The sequence below is a fragment of the Poecilia reticulata genome, linkage group LG16 (genome assembly GCF_000633615.1).
Source record: "Poecilia reticulata strain Guanapo linkage group LG16, Guppy_female_1.0+MT, whole genome shotgun sequence".
In the NCBI taxonomy this organism is placed as follows: Eukaryota; Metazoa; Chordata; class Actinopteri; order Cyprinodontiformes; family Poeciliidae; genus Poecilia; species Poecilia reticulata.
In genome coordinates, this window is record NC_024346.1 from 28,823,223 (window position 1) to 28,848,893 (window position 25,671).

General features: G+C 39.6%; 2 protein-coding genes across 10 annotated transcripts in view; one reads left to right on the forward strand and one right to left on the reverse strand.

The window, feature by feature from the left end:
* The window catches only part of oxr1a (oxidation resistance 1a), a 176,355-nt gene extending 162,462 nt beyond the window's left edge, over positions 1–13,893 (forward strand). For 5 of the 9 annotated variants that reach the window (XM_008431798.2, XM_008431799.1, XM_008431800.2 and 2 more), the window contains 8 exons: positions 1,159–1,324; positions 3,263–3,428; positions 6,547–6,627; positions 8,361–8,486; positions 9,917–10,069; positions 10,161–10,256; positions 10,536–10,609; positions 11,912–13,893. In XM_008431798.2, coding sequence (XP_008430020.1) covers positions 1,159–1,324; positions 3,263–3,428; positions 6,547–6,627; positions 8,361–8,486; positions 9,917–10,069; positions 10,161–10,256; positions 10,536–10,609; positions 11,912–12,047 — 998 coding nt within the window. In that variant the 3' untranslated portion in view covers positions 12,048–13,893. Of the gene's footprint in view, positions 1–1,158; positions 1,325–3,262; positions 3,429–3,457; positions 4,935–6,546; positions 6,628–8,360; positions 8,487–9,916; positions 10,070–10,160; positions 10,257–10,535; positions 10,610–11,911 lie in introns of those variants that run through there. The other 4 variants (XM_008431803.2, XM_008431808.1, XR_535755.2 and 1 more) reach the window with 3 other exon arrangements.
* A 2,147-nt stretch (positions 13,894–16,040) lies between these two features.
* sqlea (squalene epoxidase a) lies at positions 16,041–24,480 on the reverse strand. Its single transcript, XM_008431797.2, has 11 exons — positions 24,154–24,480; positions 23,791–24,049; positions 21,129–21,306; positions 20,614–20,710; positions 20,423–20,536; positions 19,545–19,716; positions 18,965–19,060; positions 17,865–18,007; positions 17,444–17,540; positions 17,244–17,331; positions 16,041–16,935 (listed from the first exon to the last, which is right to left on the reverse strand). The coding sequence occupies exons 1-11, from the start codon at positions 24,433–24,435 to the stop codon at positions 16,743–16,745; spliced, it is 1,719 nt and encodes a 572-aa protein (XP_008430019.1). The 5' UTR covers positions 24,436–24,480; the 3' UTR covers positions 16,041–16,742.
* Positions 24,481–25,671: the final 1,191 nt, after the last annotated feature.

Sequence of the window (25,671 nt, forward strand, 5' to 3'; positions counted from 1 at the left end):
TATTTCTGGAAGCTTAATAAAAAACTTGGGACTTAATTTAATACACATATATTTAATTGTAATAAACCTGAAAATGAGTCACTGCTGTCTTTATGTTCTATGTCACGTAGTTTATTGACTCAGCTGATCCCACAGTGTTTCTCTGCTCTCAGTCTTGGCTGTAGCACATTTCTTCATACTTCAAAAAAAATCAAGACAAATTACTCGCTACAGAACTTCAGGAAAGTATTAGATATACAGTGTGGAACAAAGTCATAATCAGTAATTGCATTATGGTGTTTTTGCAGTGAAACATAACCCAATTTGTTGCTGCAAACAGCAGCAACTATAAAAGTCTCAGTCTGCCACATTCAGTGCACCGCTGCAGTTCTAGATGTTGCTGTGATTCTGAAACAGTTTCTCCCTCCATGATGAAGCAGCATAAAAAGTGAGAGGCAGAATTCTGTTTGGTGATTATTCCCACGCAGATGTCTGGGCACCGCTGAGCGGCCCATTATTCGGAAACACATTCGCAAAGCCCACACAGGAAATAGCAACTTTGAAGTCAAGCTACATCAATCTTAAAGAAATGCAAGGCCACCCTTTCAACCTCCTGGGGTTGTGACCTTTGACAAGGCCTCTGATACTTTCTGTACTCTGTTTACGCCATCTATTACATTAATGGCATTCACAGATTAATGCAGAGTAAAGGATAGAGGAAGGGCTGGTTTATATTGGATTTTAATTGGGCTTTTTAGAGTAAAGAAAGCTGAATACAAATGGATATCACGGTTTCCAGATTTGTATTTGTAAAAAAAAAAAAAACTGTTTAAAACCTTTTCCTAATCCTTCCACATAACAAATATATTTTGTTGGTCCATCAAATAAAATCCCAATAAAAGTTTCTGGTTGAAACCTGACAAAATGTGAGAAAATTAAAAGGAGTTGGCGTATTTTCTTTTGAGTGTCATTAGAGGTACTTTAATTATGAACTAACTATTGAATTCTCAATATTTGAATTCATTCACTAATTTATTGAATATGATTGTAGGTTAAGTTCACTTTACCACCAGCTTTGAAACATAGGCGAGGATATATTACAATCATAATTTTTTACAAAATTTTCTTTTCATTTGAGCTCAGGCCTGAAGGTTGTATTTGTGTCCTTGTCTCGTCCAGGTACAGGGTCTGCTGAGGGGAGGAAGCACCGCTCTCACAAGTTCCTGTGTCTACGAGTGGGGAAGCCCATGAAGAAGACGTTTGTTTCCAACGCCAGCGCCTCCATGCAGCAGTACGCCCAGCAGGGCAAGAAAAATGAGTACTGGTTTGCCGTGCCACAGGAGAGGTCAGTGCGACGCCCAGCAATCCTGAGCCGAACGGGCGTTGGGTCACATTCCAGGATTTAAAATCCTAGACGTTTGCTCACCCTAATATTGGAGAAAATCTTAAGATATGGAAGGAATTACAGCCACCCCACACTTTAATGTGTCCCTTTTATACAGCACAAGTCCCTTTTAATATGTGACAAACTCATTTAGCTTACTTCTGAGGCTAAAACATGCTAACAGATGTGATCATAAACTACATGATTTGCACTGAATGCTATGTTAAACATAAACTATGGACCTGGCGTTGTTTTGTGTTTGAGTTTTTCCAAGTTGGCTCAGCCAGTCTTGGTGCTCCCCTGCCAAGTAAGCAGTACTCGGAATTACATTTGGAGCTCTTCACGCAGGAGGGAGACACATTATAAGTGACTGTCTGCTTCCACATAAGTCCTCGTAATGTGAAGAATTATTCCCACTTACACTAATGGCTTAATTTGATAAGTTACTTTCATTTAAAAAGCCATTCATTGAAGCCAGATTTGGAGCTAATGCAATACAGCACTCTGCTGATTTAGTGTCGAAGTTAGTTTAGCTAGTTACACATGTTCTCGCTCAGGCTGGCAATTGTCGTCAGAATAGATATCGGGTACTTCTTGTAAAGGCATAAATGGTGTATAAATAAGTTTTAAAATAAATCCATATTTTGTAATCTCGTGCTAAAAAATATAACATTTCATTTGAGAGGGTATTCAGTAGACAACAAATCCCATGTTAGAAAATTACTTTTGCCAAAAAACATTCAGTATATTGAATCACAATCTAGATAGCTTAGATTCAGTGTTTGGTAGGCAGCCATTGTAAATCTGTTGCCATATGTTAAAACTCTGCTTGTGGATAACACATTTAGCCACTTAGCTCCACATTTGCTGTTCTTGGTGCCCTCATCCAATAAGGAACATCTGACCAATCAGATCAAAGCGCTGAAGGAAAGGTATGCAGACATTGCAGTAGTGGAAAAAGAAGAGTTGCAAGAAAAGTAAATGTTAATTTCAGCTGATATAGTCATTGCCATAATGTACAAAGATCACAAAGTCATGTTCAATCAAGCAGCCCTGTATATTTTATCTATGTGTGCATAAGATGCTGACCTCTCTTCATCTTTCTCCGTGAACTTGGAAGGTAAAGCTCATCTCTACTTGTCCCCACCTTACAACAGCAAATCTGCTGCAATGCACGTTTCTCTTGGGTGTAACAAACAAAGACAGGGGCAGAATCAGAGCTAACATTAAAATCTGACGCTGCTCCTTATTCCTCACCTGTCTTTCCAGATAATCGATTACAGAAGGCTGACGTGTGTGCTGGGACATGATCCTAAATCTTTCTGATTGCCACAACATCCTTCACGGCATTGTTTATTCAGATAGGCTGCTGTAGCTTGACCTAGATGGGAGGCGACCTGTGAGATGTATCTCTTAGTGTTGTCATTAGTGAGTGAAGAGAGAGGCATCTGAAAGGCTCACGCTCACCTGTGGGCCTTTGCAACTTTGCAAAGTTGCCAACTTTGCAACTTTGTCAATTTCGCAACTTTGTCAATATATTTTGTAACTTTTCAGACAAAAAAATCTGCATCAACCAAAATGAGAATCAGCATTTCCAACTTTCTGGTGATCAGCCAGAAAAATCCGAATCTAGTTATAGTCCGTCATTAATATCAGATATTTATTTCGGTCACAAGTTTTATATCAGTGCATTCCTAGTTGCTAAGATAGAAAGTTCCTTTTTAGACTCGACAGCTCTTAGCTAGCATGTTAAATGTTACAGCAAAAATATTAATAGCATTCAGCTGTTTATTTCCAGCTTTAAACATTAAATTGTATCTGGGTACAGTTACTTTCCTTTTTTTAAAATTTGCTCAGTATTTAAAGCAATTACACGTTCACCGTGTGCTTCATTTTCAGATCGGAGCACCTGTATGTGTTCTTCATGCAGTGGAGTCCAGACATGTACGGCGAGGGCATCCGGGGGATGGGACAAGAACCCGGATTCATGGTGGTCAAAAAGAACGTTGCAGCAGAAACCCCCGACGACGAGCCCATCACCGACCTTAATGTGAAGGAGTGGGAGGTAAGGTCACGTTTCCTCACATAGCCAAGAGCCGCATCTTTGTTGTTGTATCAAACCTCACAGATATGGATTAAGTTTACAGCTCTATGCTGGTTTAATCCATATCCTGTGAAACCCAAGTTTTATGTGCTAGGTTTTCTATTCATTTGAATGCTAAGTTAAATGTTAAATAATTGATTTGCTTTCATTACGTAGTGCATATTGTGGATGTATCGTGTAGATCTTGTTTGAACACCATTTGAATTTTGTAACTGTCAAGCCTCTGTTTTGTATTCTACTTCTGTATTTTTGCACTGTTTTCGTACCACTGCATATTCTTTTTTGTTGTTTTTTTTAGTTGTAGTAAATCTATGTCAACTTTCTATCACTTTGCAAGTTATGTAAAATGTCACACTTGCTTTGCTTGGAAATGTGCTTCTCTGAGCTTCCAACCAAAGTGTTTTGCATGTTTGTGTAATTTATTTTTTAATTCCTCCGAGTCACTGTATGGTAGTTCCATCACATGTCGTTTGATTGTCTCAAATGTCGGTAAGCATTTGTCACCTTCAGTTGCTGAATGACAAATAACCGACGCCACAATGAGTTACTTATGCTTTTTTGGTTATGAAAGACTCTGAAGGGAAAGTGACACTGATGTGGGTTCTTCCTCTTTGTGAAAAAATTCTGTTACGGGAGGAAGTGATGATGATGATGATGATGATGATGATGATGGTGACTGCAGATTGAAATTTTTGCTCGTCCAGGTCAGTTTGGTGCTGCTTTGCGCTGAGTAGGATAAGATCTTCTGTAGTCAAACGAGACTTGTTTCCACCCCGGTGATTAATGCAAGGGGTACATTCATTGTAGGGGGAAATTGAGACGACGGATTCTGTGCCCTGCATTTAAATTTTAATGGAAATGAATGATGTAGGAAACAAAGTGGACTGATTTGTTTGTCTGTAGACTTCAGGCAAACAGAGGCAACATGATCCATTACATCTGAATAAATAAATAGGAATCGGAAGCAGGACGTTTTAGCAACCTGAAGCAAAAACTTGTTTTCATAGCATATTTTGTCTAGTTGTATATTTAAAACTTGAAATTGTTTATTCAAATCCCTATTTTAACACACAAAACAACCTGACAGTTTAAACACACTCTGGGACAGGGGTGTAGCTGTCTCTTTAAATTCTGTCGGTTATGAGATGGGTGTGCTCGAGTTCCTCTTTTAACCAATAGGACGTCGGTTTCCGTCCAATCCAGTGTCGTCATTGGAGCTCAGCGATGACACGCAAGTCAGTCATCGCAGAGACCCGTTGAGGGGCATGGAGGGGGGAAAGCTTCTATTTCAGTCGACCAGTATCCCAGGCTTTCTGCCAAACTCACTCTGCTAGTCTCGAAGTGACACGAAGAAACTTAAAGGAGGTGTAATGTGACTGTCCAGCTTTAACATCAGCCAGTGAGCAGGAAATGTTCTCTAGGAGAGGGAAGGACCAAGAGACACGGGAGACTTCTAAGTACACCTGTGTATGTTGTCTGTGCTCTTTTTCATGTTCTCAGCCTCTAGCGGCATATATTTATTTATGGTCAGTTGTTGTTGTTAGCGCGCTAGGCTAACGTGCTAACGGTGCATATTTAGCCTGCTGGGTCTTTAGCCCGTTGAGTTTTGCGGCAGTTTTATGGGAAGATAAGCTGCTCCTGTATCACAACTGTTTGTATTGACTCTGTTTTGGTCTTCTTGGCAACGTGAGTCTCTATAAGCTGTTAAAATGTCCTGTAGTAACACGTCCCCGAGTTATAACACAGCCCATTGTTCATTTACTTTTGACTTGGCTCGTTTGCTCTTGCTTTCTATCCAAAATATACAACTCTTACCAAAATACTGATTCGTTTTTTTATGACATTATTTCTGTTTATCTTGGTTGAATTAAATTTAAATTTCTCAACTGGAACAAAACATCTTTAGCTAGAGTAACAATAATTATTTTGTAATGTAGACTAAAGCTTTAAAGCATCTTTACCAAAAAGTTGCACAGTAACTTACTAACAGAGTAGAGCATATTCTTAAGACGGTGTAAGACTGCATCATAAAAAGTATATACATTTTCTACAGTAAAATCTGCACATTTAAACATGTTTTTACACCTGTCTGACTATTTTAAACCATCACAATATTTTCTTATATTTTATTACCTAAATATGTAATTTATATATAATGTATATATAACGGCAACATGTTTGTTAAAAAAAGCTTTTCTTATGCACTTCTAGGATCTAAAGCACATCTGCATTTACCATTTGTAAAAGTAAATCTGAGATCCTGAATCAGAGGGACAATCTGAAAGCTTTTAAATAGCCTGGTGGTCAAAAATGACGTGTAATAGTAGCTGAATATTAGGTATTCCTTAAAACAATTCAGAGCTTTATTCTCACCTCATTAAAACATGATCCTGAATTGAAAGTCTGAAAAAATACTTGATGTGTGAGCTAAACATAGAAGAGCAACAAACAGAATGTTCTTTTAGACCATACTGCATCCTGTTTTTGCACATTTTCAGCACGTTATAAGCTTTTATCCAATATTGCTCTATCGACCACCTTTGGTGAGAATACTTTTTTTTACATGTAATTTGTGTATTTATGGCAGCTGTGATTGTTCATCGGCACGCAGGCTAGAAGCTCTCCATGGAATTGTCTGGTTGTTGGATCAGTAGCCATTTTCAGTAGCCTGGTAGTCTTTATTTCAGCGCTGCTGACAAACCGCTTCAGCAGGTTTTGTTGCATCACGTTGACTTCAGCTGCTGTGTGTTAATGTAGAGGATTCTCACACTCGGGGTCTCACTGCTTTGCTTCCTCATCAGTGCATTTTTTTCCCCAGTTATTTTTAAATGGAACTGCAGGATCTTTATAATGGTATAATGCGTTGCACAAACATGCAAAACAACTAAGTGCTCTTCTTCTCTCTCAGCTCTTAACAGAGGCAATCTGTCTGTTTCAGTTTGGGTATGCAAACTGAGCTTCACTACTTCTGCTGGTTAACTCTTTCAGGACTCGCCTTTCCTCCCCCACCCAACATGGACGGCAAACGAAAGCGGTCGAGTTTTTATGTTTCCACTTGTTCCTGTGTTTGTGCTGCCAGGTAGTGTCTCTGACGGAGTACCACCGTCGGATCGATGCGCTAAACAGCGAAGATCTGCGCTCGCTCTGCAAACGACTCCAGGTGCCCTGACCAGCCCTGCTTACCCCTCTGTCTGCTCTGCCCAGCTCAGCTTCCACCCCAGTCCACACGACCTCCTTTAGGCTGCCCGCTCCAGGCTTCCGTTGTAAAAAAAATAAAATAACACATAAATAGAGATGCGGACAATAGACGCCATAGTGGGAATGGTTGTAGATTATTACTTACAGGGTTCGTTGAAAATGCTTGAATTATAATAAGGTGTTTTCAAGGTTTGGAAAGTGTTTGATTTCTGTATAATATACTTGAAAGTGCTTGACATGCAAACTGCATGATTTGGTGATGAAGTGCAGTCTAAAGCTTGATCAAAAGCCTAAATTTGGAAAGCATTATTTACAGTTGAAACCAGATATTTAAAGATAACAAAAAAAACATACTCTTTTTGTTTTTTTGTTTGTTTTTTTCTCACTGTCTGAAGTTTAATCAGACCAAACTTAAATTGTTTTTGGTCAGTTAAAATGATCAAATTTATTTCTGTTAGCTAAATGTCAGAAAACTTCGCTAGAATATTTTCTTTAGAGATGTGTTTTATAAATTTAGGTGTACAGTGTATGTATAAGAGAGATATTTCAAAACATTAAACTTTGTTAGATTTAATTTTACATTGTTCCTGCTGTAGAATGTGCAATATTACCATGAGATATTAATAACAGTAACAAATGTCATTTATAGTGAATTGAAACAGTCTTTTTCCTTTTAAGTTAATTTTTGTTTTTATTGGTGCTGGAAAAGTTTGAAAACTTGCCTTAAAAATGCTTGAAAGGTTTTTGAATTCTACAGTGTGAGAAGTGTATGAACCCTGTAATTATGTTTACACTGGCAGGCCCAGAAAGATTAAAATGGTTTATCGCTTTGAGGCAGAAATTGTGTGGTTTTCACATGACATCAGTCTTATCTGTGCGTGTCAGGCTTCCCCTCTGCGTTAGACTGTTCATTCAGTTGTTCATAAGTTAGTAAATGTTGATGTTTAGTGATTGTATTTGAAGTGGGTTGTTCAGTGTGTGAACGGTTGGGATGTAGACGGCATAAATACTGACCAAAGACACAAAGAGAGTCTGTCTCAGTGAGACTCCCCTTACAGGATGAATGATCTCGTCTGGAGACAAAGCAGGACGGCAGGATTTGAATCGGGGCTGAAACAGGAGATGGTTCCCGGCCGCTGGTGGTGAAGTGCTCCACAGTCGGCCTCTGTTGTTGAGGAAGATAAATAACCCGCCACAGTTCTTTTGGTTAGGGAGGGGAAAAAAAGTGAAATTGAAGAGTTGCAAATTATTCATTGGGTTCATTTCCTCTTCAGTTTGCATTCTCGTCTCCCAGGCAGCATCTCTGTCTGTTCTCTCCGTTCTGCCAAACCGGTACAGATCATCTGGCGTTGGAGGGAGGCGGCAACACGCTCAGCTGTCTTCATCAGAGTCTTTAATTTACAGTGTGATGCTAGTAAACACCATAGCTATGGATCTGGCAGGAAAACTAGTTTCGGAACACGGTTTTATTGTTATTGTTCTTTTAGTTTAAAGCTGAACATCTGCTGCTCCTATAGTTGATTTTCTGTTCCCGGGGTTAGTTGCTTGTCGATCGCTGCGTGTCTATGCAGCTCGACTGTTATCTGTTGTAATGGAGAACAAGTAGTGAAGCTGCGACTGAACCCGTTCAGTGTCTATGCTCTGTGGAAGTAGCTTCGTAGTACATGCTGATCGCTAACAGTTGTTTGTTTGTAGATCACCACCAAGGAAGAGGTGAACTCCAAGCATGGCACATCGATCAAAGCTGAGCTGGAGCCAGAAACGTTCAAACCCAACCTCAAAGAACCCAGCGAACTCCTGGAGGCCGACCAGATAGAAAAGGTCTGTGAAGCCTGAAACATCCGTCACATACGAGCTGGAGATTATCAGCATTTAGCCTTTGTTATGATAGCTTGGTGTGTACTCGCTGTTTCACTCTGTCATTTGCTTTATTACAATGAATATAATAGACGAAGTTGTAGTTGGTTTACTTTTGGGCTACTTTCACGCAGCGGGTCTTCATCAGGGTCTCCTCATCCTTTAAAAAGTCTCATCTAAAGTTCATAGATCTAAAATTAAGCAAGTTAGGTTTTAAATTCCATTCATAAAACCTAAAAGGTCTTAAAGCATTTTAAATTTGAGTTGGTAACGCCTGCAGAAAACCTGTTGATGCTTAATTCCTGCTACTAAATAAATGTGACCGCAATCAGCCTTCTGAGTGAATGGCTTACAACCCCAAAGAGACCCACATATGCAGAAGAATGCTTTGATTTTTCTTCTGCTTTAATTTTTTTGCATTAGAATGTTTTACATTATAGAATAACAAAATAGAGAAGAAAAAAAAGCAGAAGAAGAAAGTTGACTTCACACAGCAGCGCACCATTTACAGAAGTAATGCTGCCAACCGTGAATCGTTTTTAAAGTTATTCACTAACAGTATCATCATAAGATCATAACAAGGTGAAGGAAGCTGATAGAAACAAAGCACAACTAATAGCGAAGGCCTCATGTTAAACAGTTTTATTTTATTTGGCCTTAAAAAAAATGTAATTGTCCTGGGGCAGAATTACGATGCATGTCTCACGTCAATGACCTAAAAGTCTGAAAAACTGCGACTAACAGCCAATATAAAATAAGTACCGTAAAAATAAAACTGATAAAAACAATAGTTTGACTACTTTGGTGAAACGTGTAAAAATCAGCAATCTTTCTTCTAAATAGTTCAGAAATTGTTAGAAATTATAAATATAATGTAGAATAAACATTATAGCACAATGTCGCTCAGAGCACAAAGTATAGAATTAGACTGAACAGATCTTCCCTTATGGATCAGGCACATTGCCACCGATACTGAAACAAAATATAGATGAGGTATCTGGGCCAATACAGATATTAATATCAGATCGGTTCATCTCTAGAATCTAGTCTGTGGCTTTTTTATGCATCTGTTAGAAATAAAGTGTGTACACTTCAATCTTCCCCCACCACGTCTGTCAGCTTTATCTCCCCATCCAAACAGCCGCCGTTCATCCTTCAGTGTGTCTCTCTGACGAAGGCCCGCTCCTCTTCCTCCTCTTGTGGCTGAGCTCCACGTTTTGAGCGCTGTTACTCTGCTTTAAACTCCAGACGGTGTTAAAATGTCACCACACAAGTAATTGAGCATTGGTGGCTGTGACCTTTTCACTGCTTCAGTGTCTTTTTCTTTTCTTTTCTTTTTTTTTTTTTTCCGTCATTCCTTCATCTCTGTGTGTTCCACACACACACACACACAGCTTGCCAGGAATCTCCCCCCACGGACCATTGGTTACCCCTGGACGCTGGCGTTTGGCACGTCAAAGCACGGCATGAGCATTAAGACACTGTACAGAGCCATGCAGGGCCAGGACACGCCGGTCCTGCTGGTCATTAAGGACAGCGATGGTCAGGTGAGCAGAAAAGCTGTACTACTGTACAGCGTATTAATATTTCTGATCTGTTTCTGCCTCTGCTCAAAGTCGTCTCTGTGTGTTTTCTCAGGTATTTGGTGCACTTGCATCTGAACCCTTTAAAGTCAGCGATGGCTTTTACGGCACAGGAGAGACCTTCCTCTTTACCTTCAATCCAGAGTTTGAGGTACGGCATCAGTTCAGTGTCATGTTTGAAAAGATTTTTCCCCTTTTTAAAAGTTATTCAGAGGAACTGGAGGTTTGATTTGTAACAATAAAGGGAGTTTGGTAAACTTCCTGAAATGAAAAAGTATCAGCAAAGGACAAATGCAAAACCTTTTATGTTCTTTTTCTAAATCCTATCTCTTTTCGTTCACCAGTAAGAGCTGTTCTCTTCTAAATCTTGGTTTGGTCTTTTGCGTGTGATTGCAACCAAGACGCGGCTGAACTCCTGTTCTCTCCACAGGTGTACAAATGGACAGGTGACAACATGTTTTTCATTAAAGGAGACATGGACTCTTTGGCTTTTGGTGGAGGAAGGTAAGCCACAAACCGGATGACATGAACTATTGGAACTGAATTTGATCTGATTCTGTGATCTGTAGATCAGGCGAGACTGCTCACTTCTTGGTTTAATTTAAAATGAAATCCAACTCCAGAAGAACCTAACAATTAATTCATTAGTTTCACACAGATGGATGTTTGAAAGCCTTTATTTTCTATTTACTGTGGTAATTTTCTACTCATAGCTAATATAAACATGGCAGTTAAAATTAGAATATTACATCAGACCAATAAAAAAAACTATTTTTAAAAACAGAGCTGTAAGCTTAATGAAAAGTACATTAATACCTGCTTAAACGTTATTTTCAAAATGTACCTTAAATCTGACAAATAAGACCTGTTGTAATAGACTGTTGACTCATAGAGGGTACACCCCGCCTCACACCCAGTGGCCACTGTCAACGAGGGAGTTTTTTGTTTGTTTTGTTTTTTTCACTATTTCACTGCCTGGGTTTTAAATAGTTCAGAGTGAGGTCATCACTGCCATCATGTTTGAAAAATGTTTTTACTTATTTGGACTTAGAATTCAGGGCAACTCACAGAAGGAAAAGCAAGTTTTAGAAAAATATTTTCTGTGATTTATAATTTGCTTTTAAGGAAATTATAAATTTCCTTAAAAATTTAAAAAAATGCATTAAGATTGACTATGTTATGAAAAAAAATTAGGTTTTACTTTTTAAGCCCAGGACAGCTATATTTTGCACCCAATTCTCAATTTTTATAAGTCATTGAAGTTATTTGTAGCTGATTTATTCCACCCTCAGAGGAACTAAGACCTAAAATGAATTAACATTCATCTCCATTATGAGTGAATGTAGATGTGGGTGATATGGACTTAAAATTTGTCATGATATTTTGTGGTACTGTAATGAGTATCACAAAATATCACTTCAAACATGCAACAAAATGTACTTCAAACATGAGTCTGGCAGCTGATTGGCTGGATGATAATTACGGTTAAAAACTATTTCTTATTACTGTTTTTAGCTGTATGGCTGTGACTGCATGACACCACAATCATAGTCCCACAAACACAAAAACATGATACATTTCACATCATGAGAAATTTATCCCGATAAATGATAAACGATAGGTTTCATCCACTTTGGGATAAACATTTTCTAACCGGAATTGTAGCTTAGATTTACCACATCTCTTCTACAGATGTGATCCTGAATACTTGCAGTAGCATCCAGCTGTGTAAAATGCTTCCTGTGTGTGTGTGTGTGTGCGTGTGTGTGTGTGTGTGTGTGTGTGTGTGTGTGTGTTCTGTTCCAGCGGTGAGTTCGGCCTGTGGCTGGACGGAGACCTGTACCACGGCCGGAGCCACTCCTGTAAAACCTTTGGGAACCCAATGCTCTCCAAGAAGGAGGACTTCTATGTGCAGGACATCGAGGTGTGGGCTTTTGAATAACAAACCTGCTGCAACACAGGGGGAAAAAAAAAGTCCTACACACAGGACCAAACCCAGGGAGCGGTCCTCCTTCAGAACAGTGGCAACATCCCAAACCTAACTGCACACCACCAGGTGCTCCCCTGTCTGGAGGCCAGCTACTGGTTGCTTGTTGTGCGTTAACTACTGCAGTTATTAAGGAGCTTTGTTTTTTTTTTATTTTGGTTTTTTTTGTTTTTCTTTGTGAAAAATAAACCTCTGTGTGTATCTTATTGCAGCCCTATGCGGCGTCTTTGCAGAGTAGGGAGAGTACAAGGAGAAATACGAGGGAAGCAGGTTAGGGACCGCGGGGTCGCTAAGGGCAACTGGACTTCCTGAGGCTGAGGTTTGGGACTGCTGCAAGAAAGGAAAGCTGCCCCACCTGGTCCAAATAGTGCATCAGAGCTCTGAAGAACCTCAAGGAATCCTCTAACTCTCCCACATCACCACACCTCCACCTTCTGGGATCCCAACTAGAACTCCAACTCACTGTGCTGTCAGCCGTTACGGAGTGAGACCCAGTCGGAGGAAACCAAACACATTCCATTTCTCTTGATCGTGGAGTGTCAAAAGTGGTGACTTGTGAACTTACGAAGAAAAAAAAAGAAGAAAAAAAACCGCGTCCGCATCAGGAACCGATAACGTTAAAGCGAGCGAATACTTGCTGTGTGTGTAGGTGACAGGGGGAGGGGAGAGTTTGTCCTCCCCCCTCCTCCCTTGAGGCTTAACTTATTGAGTATCGTGTCTCGTAGTCCTGTCGTTCACTGTCCATAGCACACCATCTGAAAGCACATAGCTATAACCAGACCACCCGTCGTCGTAGCGTTCCGTTCAGTGGGTGTACGTGTGAGTCCAGCTGCCGGCCGGACGCTGGCTCTACTGTTTTGTAGACAGTAATGTGTTGCAATAGATTTGTGGAATATGCAAATAAACTGTCCTGTGACCTCAAATAACCCCGCCGGGCGGTGACTCTTCAGCTGCCGTTTGGAGAGAGAGAGAGAAACGTGTAAAGCTTTTACGTCTTGATACTCATATTTGCTTCTCCGGGTATCATTTGAAGGCCTGAGACGTGGTTACCTGTTTTACATGCATATATGACAATTATATATATTGTATATATGATTATATAACTTTATATAATCATATATTTTGCTGTTGAGTGTGACAGTGATATATTTGTGCTGATATTTCAGCTGTTACTATATATTGTATATTACCCTGTAAATTAATGGTAAAATAGTAGATTTGTTGCAATATATATATATATAAATACATTATGCTATATAAATATATATATATATAAAATAAAGTGTGAATCAATGGGTTGCTTTTAGCACTTTAATCTGGTTCAAAAGCGTCAAGGCCAGGTTCTTAGATTATCTTAGAAGTAGCTGTACAGTATTTTTTTTTTCCTTCCTGTTAACTGTTACTAGAAAGCCTGCTGCTACCAATATCAACAGGAAAATGTCCTAATGCTCTCTGGAAGGATGAGGATTACTCTGAGGATGTAACGTTTGGGGAAGAAATGTTTTGAAGACGGCAGCAGGTCTCGGTTTCTCTCTGCACATGGTCGCCAGGTGAGTCTGAGGCAGATGCACATAATAAACGTGGGAGAACAACATAACACTTCCCCATAGAGTCCTGACTTCCCTTTTTCTTCTTTTTTTTTTTTTTCCTTCCCCTCCCTTGTATTCTGGTCTTCCACGCCAGTATTTGTGTCCATGTGGAAAATCACAGCAAGTAAATATGGTTACCTCTTTAATTTCACCAGAGCATTGTATCAGTGATGTACAAATACTAATAAAGCTGAAGTAATTGTTGTAACCAGCGAGATCTCTGCATTTTTTATTTTTCTCTTCCGTTTTATCTTTAACCTGCACAAAGTAGCACAGTTTCAAGTGGGAGGTAAATGTTGCTGCTGCTTTTCAAATAAATAAACCATGTTTTAAATTATGGTATGTACTCAAATAAAATCCAGTGCACACAATTAGTACAACTTGTGTGTAATTTTTGAGTATTCATCCATGTCGTCAAATGAAGACCTTCACTGGAAGGTAATGAAGCTGCAGTATGTATATAACTTTTATAAATCTAAAACGGTGAGTATGGCGCCAAAGGGCTTTCCTTTAGTTCAGGAATAAAAACTAAAACTGAAATAACATTAGTAGAAACATAAAAATGACAATGAACTAACAGCAATACTAAATCTCTGAACAGAGAGATTATTGATCATGCACACAACTCAAAAAGGAAAATGGTTTTTTCTAGATTTTTTTTTTAGAACTTTAACCATGTCCTGACAGCATGACACAAAAAAAAATCAAGTTCCTCCCTCTTGTCCCAGTGACCAATCAGAGCCAAGGGGAGGGTCTTAGTGCTGCCAGTCACCTCAGACGGTCCCTTTAGCTCCCTGTTGGCCTCAGCTGGTTCCCCACAACCGAGCCTGGCATGAATGCTGCAGCTAGCCAACATGGCCACTATAATGGAGGATAAAGGATTTTCCTGTAAAGGTAAGTTGTTTTTCAGCCTTTAACACATTTAGCAGTGTGATGGACCGAGTTAAAAACAGGAGGAGTCACAGGATATTCATTAGAAAAATAGGGTATTTTAACCCAAAGATTATAAAATGACAAAAAGATGAACTGAGGTCAAAGAAACAAAACTGAACTCAGGCAAAAATGTAAACAAACTGGCTGCATAAACAAACATAACTGACCTAACAAAGAAATGACACACAGGGGTTTATATACTGGCTGATCAGACCAATTAAGACACAATAGGGGTAACTAATCAGAATACAATTACAAACACAAAAACATAACAGTACAGCTAAGTTTGGCTAAACTAAAGACTCACAAAATGAAAATAAAAAATATTAAAGTTTAAATACAAAACTTATCTAAACAAACTACAAATTTCCCCTGCCAGCAGGAACTAGTGGTGTAGTCCAATCAACATTTAATCCTGGTGAGCCCTGGCCCCCATCTTTTGTCTGGCCACTCCAAGGCAGGCAAGTACCGGCAAAACACAAACAAAAGGTCAGTCTCAAGCAAACAAATTAAACTTTAAAGTTGATATAAATACATGTTAACTAAATGCGGGTGCTAACATAAAGAACAAATGCATCCAAATCAACTAATAAATGTTTTACTGAAACTAAAGTGTTGTGTTTGAATGAAGAATAAATTGTGCATAAAAGAGTTACCGACTTCAGTGTGGCCATGGATTTGGCCATCACAAGCAGCTATTTTTGCAGTTTCAAGGTGAATGAGTGCAGGTTTCTGCCTTGAACTGTGTGAAGCTGGTGGAGATTTATCCTAAAGGACCTGTAAGTTGAGGACTTGACACACATACTTCCCGTAATTTTGAGAAGCAAATGTTTAGTTTTTTTCTTCCTCTTGACAATTATATGCTGGTGTGTGTTAGTTTAGAATAGCAATGAACTTTTTATCACATGAACTTAAATTTTAAAGTTAAAACTTGTAGGTCAAAATGTTTTTTTATTTTGAAAAATACTAGATACTGAAAACAGGTTTTCTGCATTTGCCTCGTAAAAAGAAGAGTATCCTGTTTGTTGAGTATCCCCTCATTCCCCCTCATTTGGGGGGAATGAGGGGAGAAGGGTCTCTGTTGCGAAGCTCGAAGCACATTTATTCTAAAACATCCTGCATACAACATTATTTACCAGCTCCTGAATTTTAATTCTACAGCACAACATGGTGCCTTAATCTAGTTTATTGCGACCTGGTCTGCTTCAAAGAAGAATGCATGTGTGCGTGCGCCCTCTGCTGGTCGTATGTAATATTCATTAAAACCTTAACTCCAGCTTTATGGAAGATCTTCAAATTCAGGTGATTTCTCTACAAACATTCACCTCAACTGAACACATATATCTGATAAATACTTTAGACATACAGTAGATGATTTGTACTTTGTTTTTCCATTTTATAAATAAAAACAACAACCCAGAGACCATTAAAGTAGAAGAATTTATTAAAAATGTTTTGTCTTGTAATAATTTTTTTTCTATAGCTTTATCCCATGACCTAACCCCTTTTCACTTAATTTAGTATATATACACACAAAATCCAGCCGGACAAAACCGGGAAACTTGGAGAAAGGCCAAATGTTTGACTTAAAACTAATGTTGGATATTTGTTCAGCAACAGCTGAACGTATGAAGGCATTTTCTTGGGGGGGTGAGTACAAAGGTCATCAGAAAGGCCTTCAGTTTGGCCTTCCCATCACTGTGCTTTCAATTTAAAATATAAAAATTAGTTTTTCATTCACTACAAAAATAAAACGGCACAATAATATACAGAAATGTCATAGACACTATGCTAGACTATGTCACAAATAAACTCTGCAGCAGTAAAGGGCTCCTCGTTCACAGAAAGGCCTTCATTAAAGGCCTTCCTGTTTAATTAGTCCATAAAGTTAAAGAGAGGGACAAGAACGTTCTGCTTTAGTGCAACAACCAACATGCACGGATGCAGAAGTTAAAAACAAAGGCGCTTGTTCTGCTCTCAAGTCCAAAATGTCTGCCATAAAGCAAACCTGTTGTCAGTAGACCTACGTAACCAATGTGATTGTCACCAGCTCTAAGGCACAAACACAGAAGCTTTGGAGGGAGGACAACACACACAGTTTGGTTATTATGTCCCCATGTTGTCCTCTTTAGTAGACCAGGTACTTGAGTTCAGAGTAGATGAGGGGGAACATGATGGTGCAGGCCCGGTACAAGATGGCGGCGCTCTTAAACAGCGCTCGAGGTTTGGTGCTCCAGGATTCCGACTTGAAGTTGAAGTAGACTGCGTACAGCGCCACAGCAAAGAAGTGACCGATCAGGGTCATGGGTTTAGGCGACAGGCTGCGAAAACAAAAAAAAATTTCAATGTTTAATTCTGATTTTAAAGAAACGATATGTAAAGAAACAATATTAGGTGCAAGTGTGCTACACCTTGTACAATATTGTCACCTTCCTAGAATAATAGCCTAAGTTCTTTTTTTTGTCAAAAGGGATTTTTTTTCAAAAAAATTTAAATCACTGCTTATTTTTTGCCAGAAAACAATTTAGGCAAAAACTAAATTACTTTTGGCAAAAACTGACTGAGGCCATTATTATTTTTGGAAGGTAGCGACATATGAAAGCTGCATTTATGCGCGTTTGCTGCTTACACTGAGAGAAGTCCAATGGGCCCAGTGATGCACGAGCCACCCAGTTTAAAGTACTGGAAGCAGGCCTTCCTCAGCTCATGGAGAGAATCTGATGAAACCCAACACAAACACAGATTTAGATGATTCTGTCGCCAACATTTTATATCGTCGCTGCATTTCCCCTCATGTGCCGTCAGATGCAGAGCGAGGCGGTGACTCACTGTCAGTGGCTGCAAACAGCTCGTACAGAGCCTGGGCCAACACGTTCACTACAAAAGAATGTGATGACTTGCGTTCCCAGTGGAATTTTTTCTTCGCCTGTTGGGAAGAAGAAGAAGCAGCAGAAGGGAGAGGTGTAAAAACACAGTGTGTTAAATTGCACACTGGTCTGCAGTCTCCCACCTACAGCCCAGTTTAATAAAACATGATGCAGCTCAGTCCAAATATAGATTCTGCCCGAGTCCCTCCTGCTCAGGTTTGATCCTGCACAATCAACCGACCGCAGGGTCTGGACACGGCCGTGTGATTTATATCGGCGCCAACACCATCATCTTCCTCTTTTTCCAACTCTGACTGTTTTTTTGTTTTTTTTTAGTTTTTTTTTTATTATTATTCCTGGAGAGAGGAACGTTAAATGATCACCTGTAATAAAGTCGCGTCGTCGTACAAATCCGGAATGTTTCTGAGCAGACCCCTCCAGATGCACACGTCGTTAAGGGCAACGCTCATCCCGCCCCCTGTCAGAGGATGCCTCATGTTGTAGGCGTCGCCCAGGAGGAGCACACCTGGAAAATAACGCTAATCTCAGTCTGTGTTGTTCTGGTACTAATGTCTAATTCCAGCAGCTAAACCGGTCCACTCACTCCCAGGATGATAAAGAAACAGGTGGGGGAGGGGGCCGACTTTGTTTTAGTTCAGTTTACTGTGGAGAAAATGTTTCTGCCTAAATGTAGCTAACCTATTTTTAGTTTTCACTTAAAAATGCTAAAAAAAGAAAAAAGAAAACACAGGGGTGTTCAAATTGTGGCCCTTAGATTGAGTTTGTGTGGTCCGTCCTCAACTTCAAAAATGTTACACATTTGTTCTGTCCGGTAGCTGCTCGACTTTATTTTAATCAGGGTGAAATTATTCCCAACGTCATTTTCTTACAATGAAAAAGTTAATGATGACAAAAATATTTTGAGAACTTTTCTAAAAAGCACAACCACGTCTATTTGTCTAAATGTAACAAGCTCTTTGAAGGAAATCTTGTTCTTAATTAAATTTGTTCAGTTGAACCCAAAATAATTAGTAAACTAGATGCCTTTCTTGTAGTACAGCAAATGTGAAAAATCCTCTAAGTTTAGGATAAAAACTAAACAAAATTAAACTATTTGCTTGAGTTTATTTTATTTTATTATTTTATCCTTTTATTAAGAACTTTTGATTCTGCGATTCCTCATGATTTCTGGCAGTAGCTACGTCTAGCTGTTGATCATGTGACCTGCGAGACGTGAAAAAAGTTTTGATTCAGCCATATGAAAAAAATCTGAGCATCCTTAAAGTAGTTTACTATAGCGAACTTTAAAAATAGTAGAAAATGTTTGATTTAACCTTGAAATTCTAAGAAATTTAAGGAAAACGGCTAGGGAAGCATTAGCATTATGAAAACAAACACATCTGAGTATACAGCAGACACGTTGGCTGATTGTGTTTTCCTGGGTTAAAAGTCGCAGCAGGAAGCGACGGATAGACTTCAGTACCTGGCTTGTTGACGGGGGCAGGAGGGAGGAAGCTGGCGGGCATGGACCTGAGGCGGTCATTCTGCAGCGCCTCCATGAAAGGCTCCTTTAAATGCTCTGCAGAATGGGAGAAAGGGAGAGCACAGGAGGTCTGTCAGCTGGATGAAAGCACACAGGTGCATTCTGGGAACAACTGGGGAGTAGGAAGCCTTTTCTTTCTCAGTGCATCGGCGGTGCAGTGGGACTCTGAGGTCATGGGAGTCGCTACTTTGATACTGTGGCTTTGACGTTTCAGCTGAATGACAGAGAAAACGTCAAATCTTGAACTTTTTTTGTGGCAATTTATGTTGAATGTTTGTAAATCAGAAATTCTGTCAATTTAGTTGTTTAGGGAGTTTTGAACCAAAATGTATAATTCTTTTTTGTGTTTTTTGGTAATTGTCATGATTACTTTGGTAACTTTTATCCCCCCCAAGTTAATTTAAAGGGGCAGTATTTTGTCTTTTCCAACCACAGTCTAGTGACACACAGTCTTGATTTCAGGGACAGGATTATTAAACCAATAGATAATCCAGAATGAAGCGCTCTGAGCAGGACCGACCTGGTAGCTGTGGGTGTATCCTCTCAGCCATGTACCCTGGAAGGTCGCGAGGCATCTCCCCTCTGATGTCCACCAGCACCCTGGTGTGAGAGGAGGAGATCTGGTAGATGAGCACCGGGTTGGGGTTGGCCAGCACCAGCTCTGCATGGTTGGCCTTAAACTGGGGACAGTCCTGTTGGGAGCAGCATTAGATACTGGCTTAATGGTGGACATGTCCTTTTAAACCTTTTATTACTGTGTTATTACTGTTTTACTAGGTGTTTTATGTGATAGAAACTAGAAGTCACTTTTCCTAAATTAACTCATAATAAATTCCATTAATGATCATTTTCATTGCAGCTCAGAATATCTTTAAAATATGAGTTATTCCCCCAAATTGTTATTGTCTAAACAATTTTTTTTGTTTGTTTGTTTATGCGCAGCATTATCCGCATTTATTTACCTTTAATGCTTGTAAAATTGCTGAAGTTGCAAAACCGTACACTAAAAAAATGTACATTTCTAAAAGGGCAGCATTATGTCTGTCCCAGACCCACAGTGATGTTTTATAGGACAATAGAGTAACTATGTTACCCTCAGTTTTTATGCAAATGCTCTATATATCAAACTTAAATTTTCAAAAATGTGGCTTTGCAATTTAGCATTGAAATTAGGCAACAAACGACAAAGCAGCTTCTGTTGTCACTGGAGTTAGTTTTTGCTTCTCAAAACGACCCGATGGGACCCTGGAAAAGACTGACGTGTTCAAGTTGTGCTAATATGAGTTAGCCTCTCACTAATTTAGTCTTTATTCCAGACTAGCTTAGCATCTCAATGCTAAGCATGTAGCAGCAGAATTAAGAAAGTTGTCTCTAATTAAAGGGTTCTTCTCTTCCTACCTTCATGAGGCACCCAACGAAGTGAGAGGAGATGCGAGCTTTCCCTGACACCAGACTCTTCCTGAATTTGGAGAAGCAGCCGTCCGCCACCACGGTCAGCCCGGCGTGGATATCCTACAGGAAACACGGCGGCGCGGTTAGAAAGTTCCTCCCGTAGGATAAGAGGGAAATGTGAGATTTAAAGCAGACACCTTGACGTCTCCAGTTTCTTTATCTTTGTACTGGACTCCAGTTACACAGCCGTCCTCCTCCAGCAAGCTGCTCACCGTGCCTTCTATGAATCTGACACTAGGGGGCGCAATGAAACAGCTAATTAACAGTCAAGAAAACCAGCAGGTGAGAACATTTTCTACCATTATTAAGGTCATTATAAGACAGAAAAAAGGGAGTCAAGTCCACCAAGAATTTGTGAGCTCCAAAAGTTGAAGATTTGTGAGAGAAAAATTACATTTTGAGATGAATCTCGGAGATTTTCTATTTAAAAAATTGAAAATTTGAGTTTCAAGAGCTTTTGACTTTACTTTTGAAACTCAGAAAATTTCCAAAAGTGGAAAAAAATTTTATCCTTGATTGTCAGAAAATTTCCCCGTTTTTTCCTAGAATGTGTATATCTGAGATTAATCTACAAATTCCTTCTTTTTTTTCTTTCTATCTACAATGGCCCTAATATCCTGTCGTAGTTAGTTACCGATATGACTCGGCTTACTTTGACTCTGCCATGGCAGCTCTCCTCAGCCCCATTATGAAGCGGCCATGATGGAAAGCTCGTCCACACTGGACGCTCCCTTTCTCCTGAGGGTAAGGGATCTCCACCTCTGATTGGCTGTCCATGTCATGGATCACATAGCCATTCACCTGGTGGGCGTCCAGACCTTCCACCGAACCTGAGGCCAAACAGTACAGTTACACAACGCAGGTTCATGACCGGATAAACACCTCGATATGTGGTGCAGAACTGGAAAACTGGGTGAAACCTGATAGCAGCCTTTTCAAAATAATATGCTAAAATACAAAAAGTCTGTTGTATGGTTAATGATGTTGCTCATGGTTGGATAAATGAATCTTTAGACATGAAAAGAAACTTTGACCAAATTTAATATACTTCCACAATCACAGCCGGACCAAGGCGTACACAAACTAAGCAGCTGCTTAGGGCCTCCAGGCCAGAAGGGGGCGCCCGAGAATGCTTAAAATGTCATACATAAGGTAAGAAAAGTATATTTTTTGTGTAAGCTAAACACTTTCTAAATTGTATTTTTTCTGTCCCAACACCTGTAAATACAAAATTTTGTCTGTTTTCCGTGTTCCTACTGAGTCTGTTCTGAAGCACCGCCATCAGCTCAACAATTAACCATGAAGCTAGTCTAGTAAAGCAGTGATCAAATATGAATAATGTTTCATTTTTAACTGTAATGGTGGGTAATTAGCTTAATTGGAAGTTCCCTCCAGATCAAATTCTGCATAGGACCTTGTCTAAGCTCGGGGCGATGCGCACAACAAATAATCCATATATTATGCAAATCCCATATTTCATCCTGAATAAAGATTATTACAGGAGGAACCTGAGTTTCTAGTCAACTTTATTATTTTTATTATAATTCTTCAAGAATAATGCTAGAGGAGCCATATCATATCTTATATGTCCAAAGGCTCAATCTAACAAAAAATAGATCCAACAGAAGTGCTAAAGCTTCAACCTTCACTATCTGTTCTACCTTAATGCAGCTCATTCTGACACCTTTTTGGTCAGGCAGAATTAACTTTCACCCAATAAATTGTCTTGCTGTAGGTAGATTAAAATTACTTCATTTACAATGTATTTTTAACAAAGTATCATTCAGCAGAAATACAGACACAGATGTATTTATCACTTCTGGTGAATATGTATGAAAAGCCTAAAAATAAATGTACTATTTATCGGAGAACCAAATCTTACGTTGAAAATTGCAGCAAGACACAACTTTTAATTTGAGAAAATGTACGTATTAATTTATATTAATTCTGTTCCATAAAATCATTGATGGTATGAATATTGGTATCATTAACAATCTGTTTAAAAATAGATGTAACAAGCATGTTTTGATTATTGAAACCATGACTTTCTGTTTTCCTGAGTATAATTCCTCTGAGCCAATGGTGGACTAATATTTTCAGTATCTCGCATGGTTATCATGTTTACAAGACATAAAATAATAATTAAAGTTTTCACTATCCTCCTCTGTTCTGAAATGTTAAAACAGACTTAGTACTTCCCGGTTGACTAAAGGAGCTCGTATTTACAGCAGGAGTATTAATGGTGCCAGCAGTGATTCTGTTTGTCATTTTTTCCCTTTGAATTGAGTTACATTCATTTATTTATTTATGAATTTATTTAAACTATTTTAAAGTGTCAGTGAGACTCAGAAAAAATTACCGTATTTTCCGCACTATAAGGTGCACCTAAAAACCTTCAATTTCCTCAAAAGCTGACAGTGCGCCTTTTATATGGACCAATATTGAGCCACAACAGGTCTAGCAACTACGGTAAGCAGCCGCCGACTTCATTTTGGCCCATAGAAGAAGAAGCGCGCAGTGCATGCTGGGATAGTTGTCAGAACGCTGGTTTGTTAATAAAGTTTGACTGACCTATCTACCAACCGACCGTCTAGAATCAGGTCGTCTGCAGGTCATTTAGCACCACGTTCTCCACAAACATGCTGTGCGCAAACGGAGAAGGGTGACCATCGTCCAGCCACGCCCCGGCCCAGTCGCAGAAGACTCTCCTCACCCACTGACCAGAGTCGGACTTCAATGAACGAATGTCAACATTCACTAAAGTGAATGTTGACATTCACTTTAGTGCAGCTCCATCTAGTGGATGCATAACGTAACTCCAGCCTCTCCTGTAGCGTCTATTCTATGCGCCTTATAATGCGGTGCGCCTTATATATGAAAAAAGTTTTAAAATAGGCCGTTCATTGAAGGTGCGCCTTATAGTGCGGGAAATATGGTAGTCTTATTATATCAGACTGAAGGTTTTGAATCTGATCTGACTCATCAGGACTGAGGGTCAGATCTGTTTGACCTTTGCGGTGCTTTCTGCATAAGATCAGATAACTTCTTCTGATTGGTCGGTAGAAATACTGACGTCACATTTTCTATATGTTCAATTTCTATGTTTATTTTATATAGTCAATGGTTGCCTTCCTTTCTCTCTCTTCTTTCTTTCCTGTCCTCACTGTCTCCCTCTTCTGTTTTATCTATGTAATGTCCTGCCACATTTTCTGAAAAACATAACATAACTTTCTGCTTAGCAAAGGGGAGAAAAAAAACAATCCAAACTTGAGTGGTGGAGCATGTTGGGCAGTTTTCTCCCAGCAGTAACTGACCTTCCAGTCCCAGGTCCCTGAGGGCCCTGAAGCCCCCCGGCTGGAGCAGCTCCCCCACTATCCTGTCCGGCTCCTTCAGGTCCCTCTCCACCACCGTCACCCTCCTGCCATCCCGGGCCAGGACAGCCGCCATGGCCGAGCCCAGGACCCCGGCCCCGACTATCACCACATCTGGCCCCGGGCCCTCAGAGGAGCCACAAAGTGGGGCACACTGTGAGGTTGAGGACTCCGGTTCTGCTCTTCTTCTTGTTCTCTTACTCTGCAAATTTAAAAAAACTTTTTCTAGACTTTTCATAGTAACAGAAACAAAACCCAGCCAGACTGAACCAACAAGCAGAAGGTAAAGCACCTCTGCTGACTTACCTTTTCAGTTTTCTTCTTCTCTGCTTTCTTGCTGCTTTCAGCTGCAATTTGAGGGATGAAGTGTTTGACCAGAGGCAGAGCCGACAAGACGCTCAAAGGCAAATAAACTATCTGAGATACTGACAGTTTGTGACCATGAACAAATCTAATGTAAGAGATCAGCAGTCCAGCTGAGAGGAACAGAGCTGCTATCAGCAGCAGCTCCTTGTGAGCCACATTCAGCAGCACGTTGGACTTTTTATAAATATATGTGAAAGTTGCAATTCCCAAAAAGGTCCACATTGTTTCAAATTAGATCGTTTTTTTTTTTTTTTTTTTTTTAAAGCCTAAAATAAAATCTTCTACCTGGGAAGTTTAAAAAAAAAAAAGTTTTAGATTGTTCCGTTGCCGCTAAAAAATAAAAAAATAAACAAAAAATGAAGTGGCCCGACGGCAGAGGCTGGTCGCAGACAGCTGGAGAGATGCTGCTGAATATTTTATGATAATAACAAACAGAGGGCTCTTTAGATTGGCTGGGACCTCGCTCTGTCTGCTGCTCCGCGCGGCCCTCCAATCAGGACCGACGTCAAGGTGAGCAGAGCTCGCGCTATGCCCTGATTGGACGGCGGGGACACCACCGAGCGTCCTCTGGTTCGCTGATTGGACAACCGCGGGGCAGGTTGGTAGTATGATGTGATGTCAATGGAAGGTGCGTGTTTTATTTCGTCTTTTTTTTTTCCTGTTCCGAAGCAGAAGTGACAGAAAAGATGTACTCTGTGAGATCTGACAGGACGGCTCACTCTTTGGGTTAACCCAGAATGCCGTAAAGTAAACATATGACTCAGGAAAAATCGCAGAGTGAGAGTTCTTTCTGAATTTCTTTCCGTGTCTGAGCTAGTTAAATCTGAAAATGTTGGAAATATTGTATAGGCCTATCTACATTATGTCTCATAAAATGTTGACTAAATAATTGTATGACATTATTGAGGGAAAGTGTAACAAAAATGCCAAATAATAAAATATCTCTTGTGACATGAGTTCAAGTTTTGACCTGTAACCTGTTTAAATTTGGACAAATTGACTGCCTGCCTCATGGAAATGATGTAATTCTAAATCTCTTACCACTTATACAGAGACGGCGTTTGAAATATGACTGACATGAACTGGAGATAATTTCTTAATTATTTAGTTTTTCAGGGTCAGGCGGAGACTTCACTTACAATATGGAGAAGATTTCACTCTGAGTTGGTGAAGTTCTAGGGATCAATTGTTCAATTTTACAAAAATAAAAAAACTCTAGCACGAACAACTTATGATCATTTCAACAGTTTTTTTTTTTGCTTCTAGGTTGCTTGTAATACAGAAATGATAACAGCATATGAATACTTTTGCAAGGCGCTGTAAAAATTCTTCCAATTGTCCGATAATCAAGGCTTTAGGTTTACCTTGACCTCAGTGACCAACATCATTTTTATTTTAAATATGATACGACTGTATCAAAGTTAAACTGTAACTCCTAATGGAAATGATCAGTTATTC

Bases quoted from the DNA above. Each gene is read 5' to 3' on its own strand.
- sqlea (XM_008431797.2), bottom strand. From the start codon at position 24,435: ATGTGGACCTTTTTGGGAATTGCAACTTTCACATATATTTATAAAAAG. The intron at 19,717-20,422 runs GTAGGAAGAGAA...TGCTCCCAACAG, and splicing joins TCGTTGGGTGCCTCATGAAG to GACTGTCCCCAGTTTAAGGC. The intron at 17,332-17,443 runs GTGAGTCACCGC...GGGTTTCATCAG, and splicing joins GCTGTTTGCAGCCACTGACA to ATTCTCTCCATGAGCTGAGG.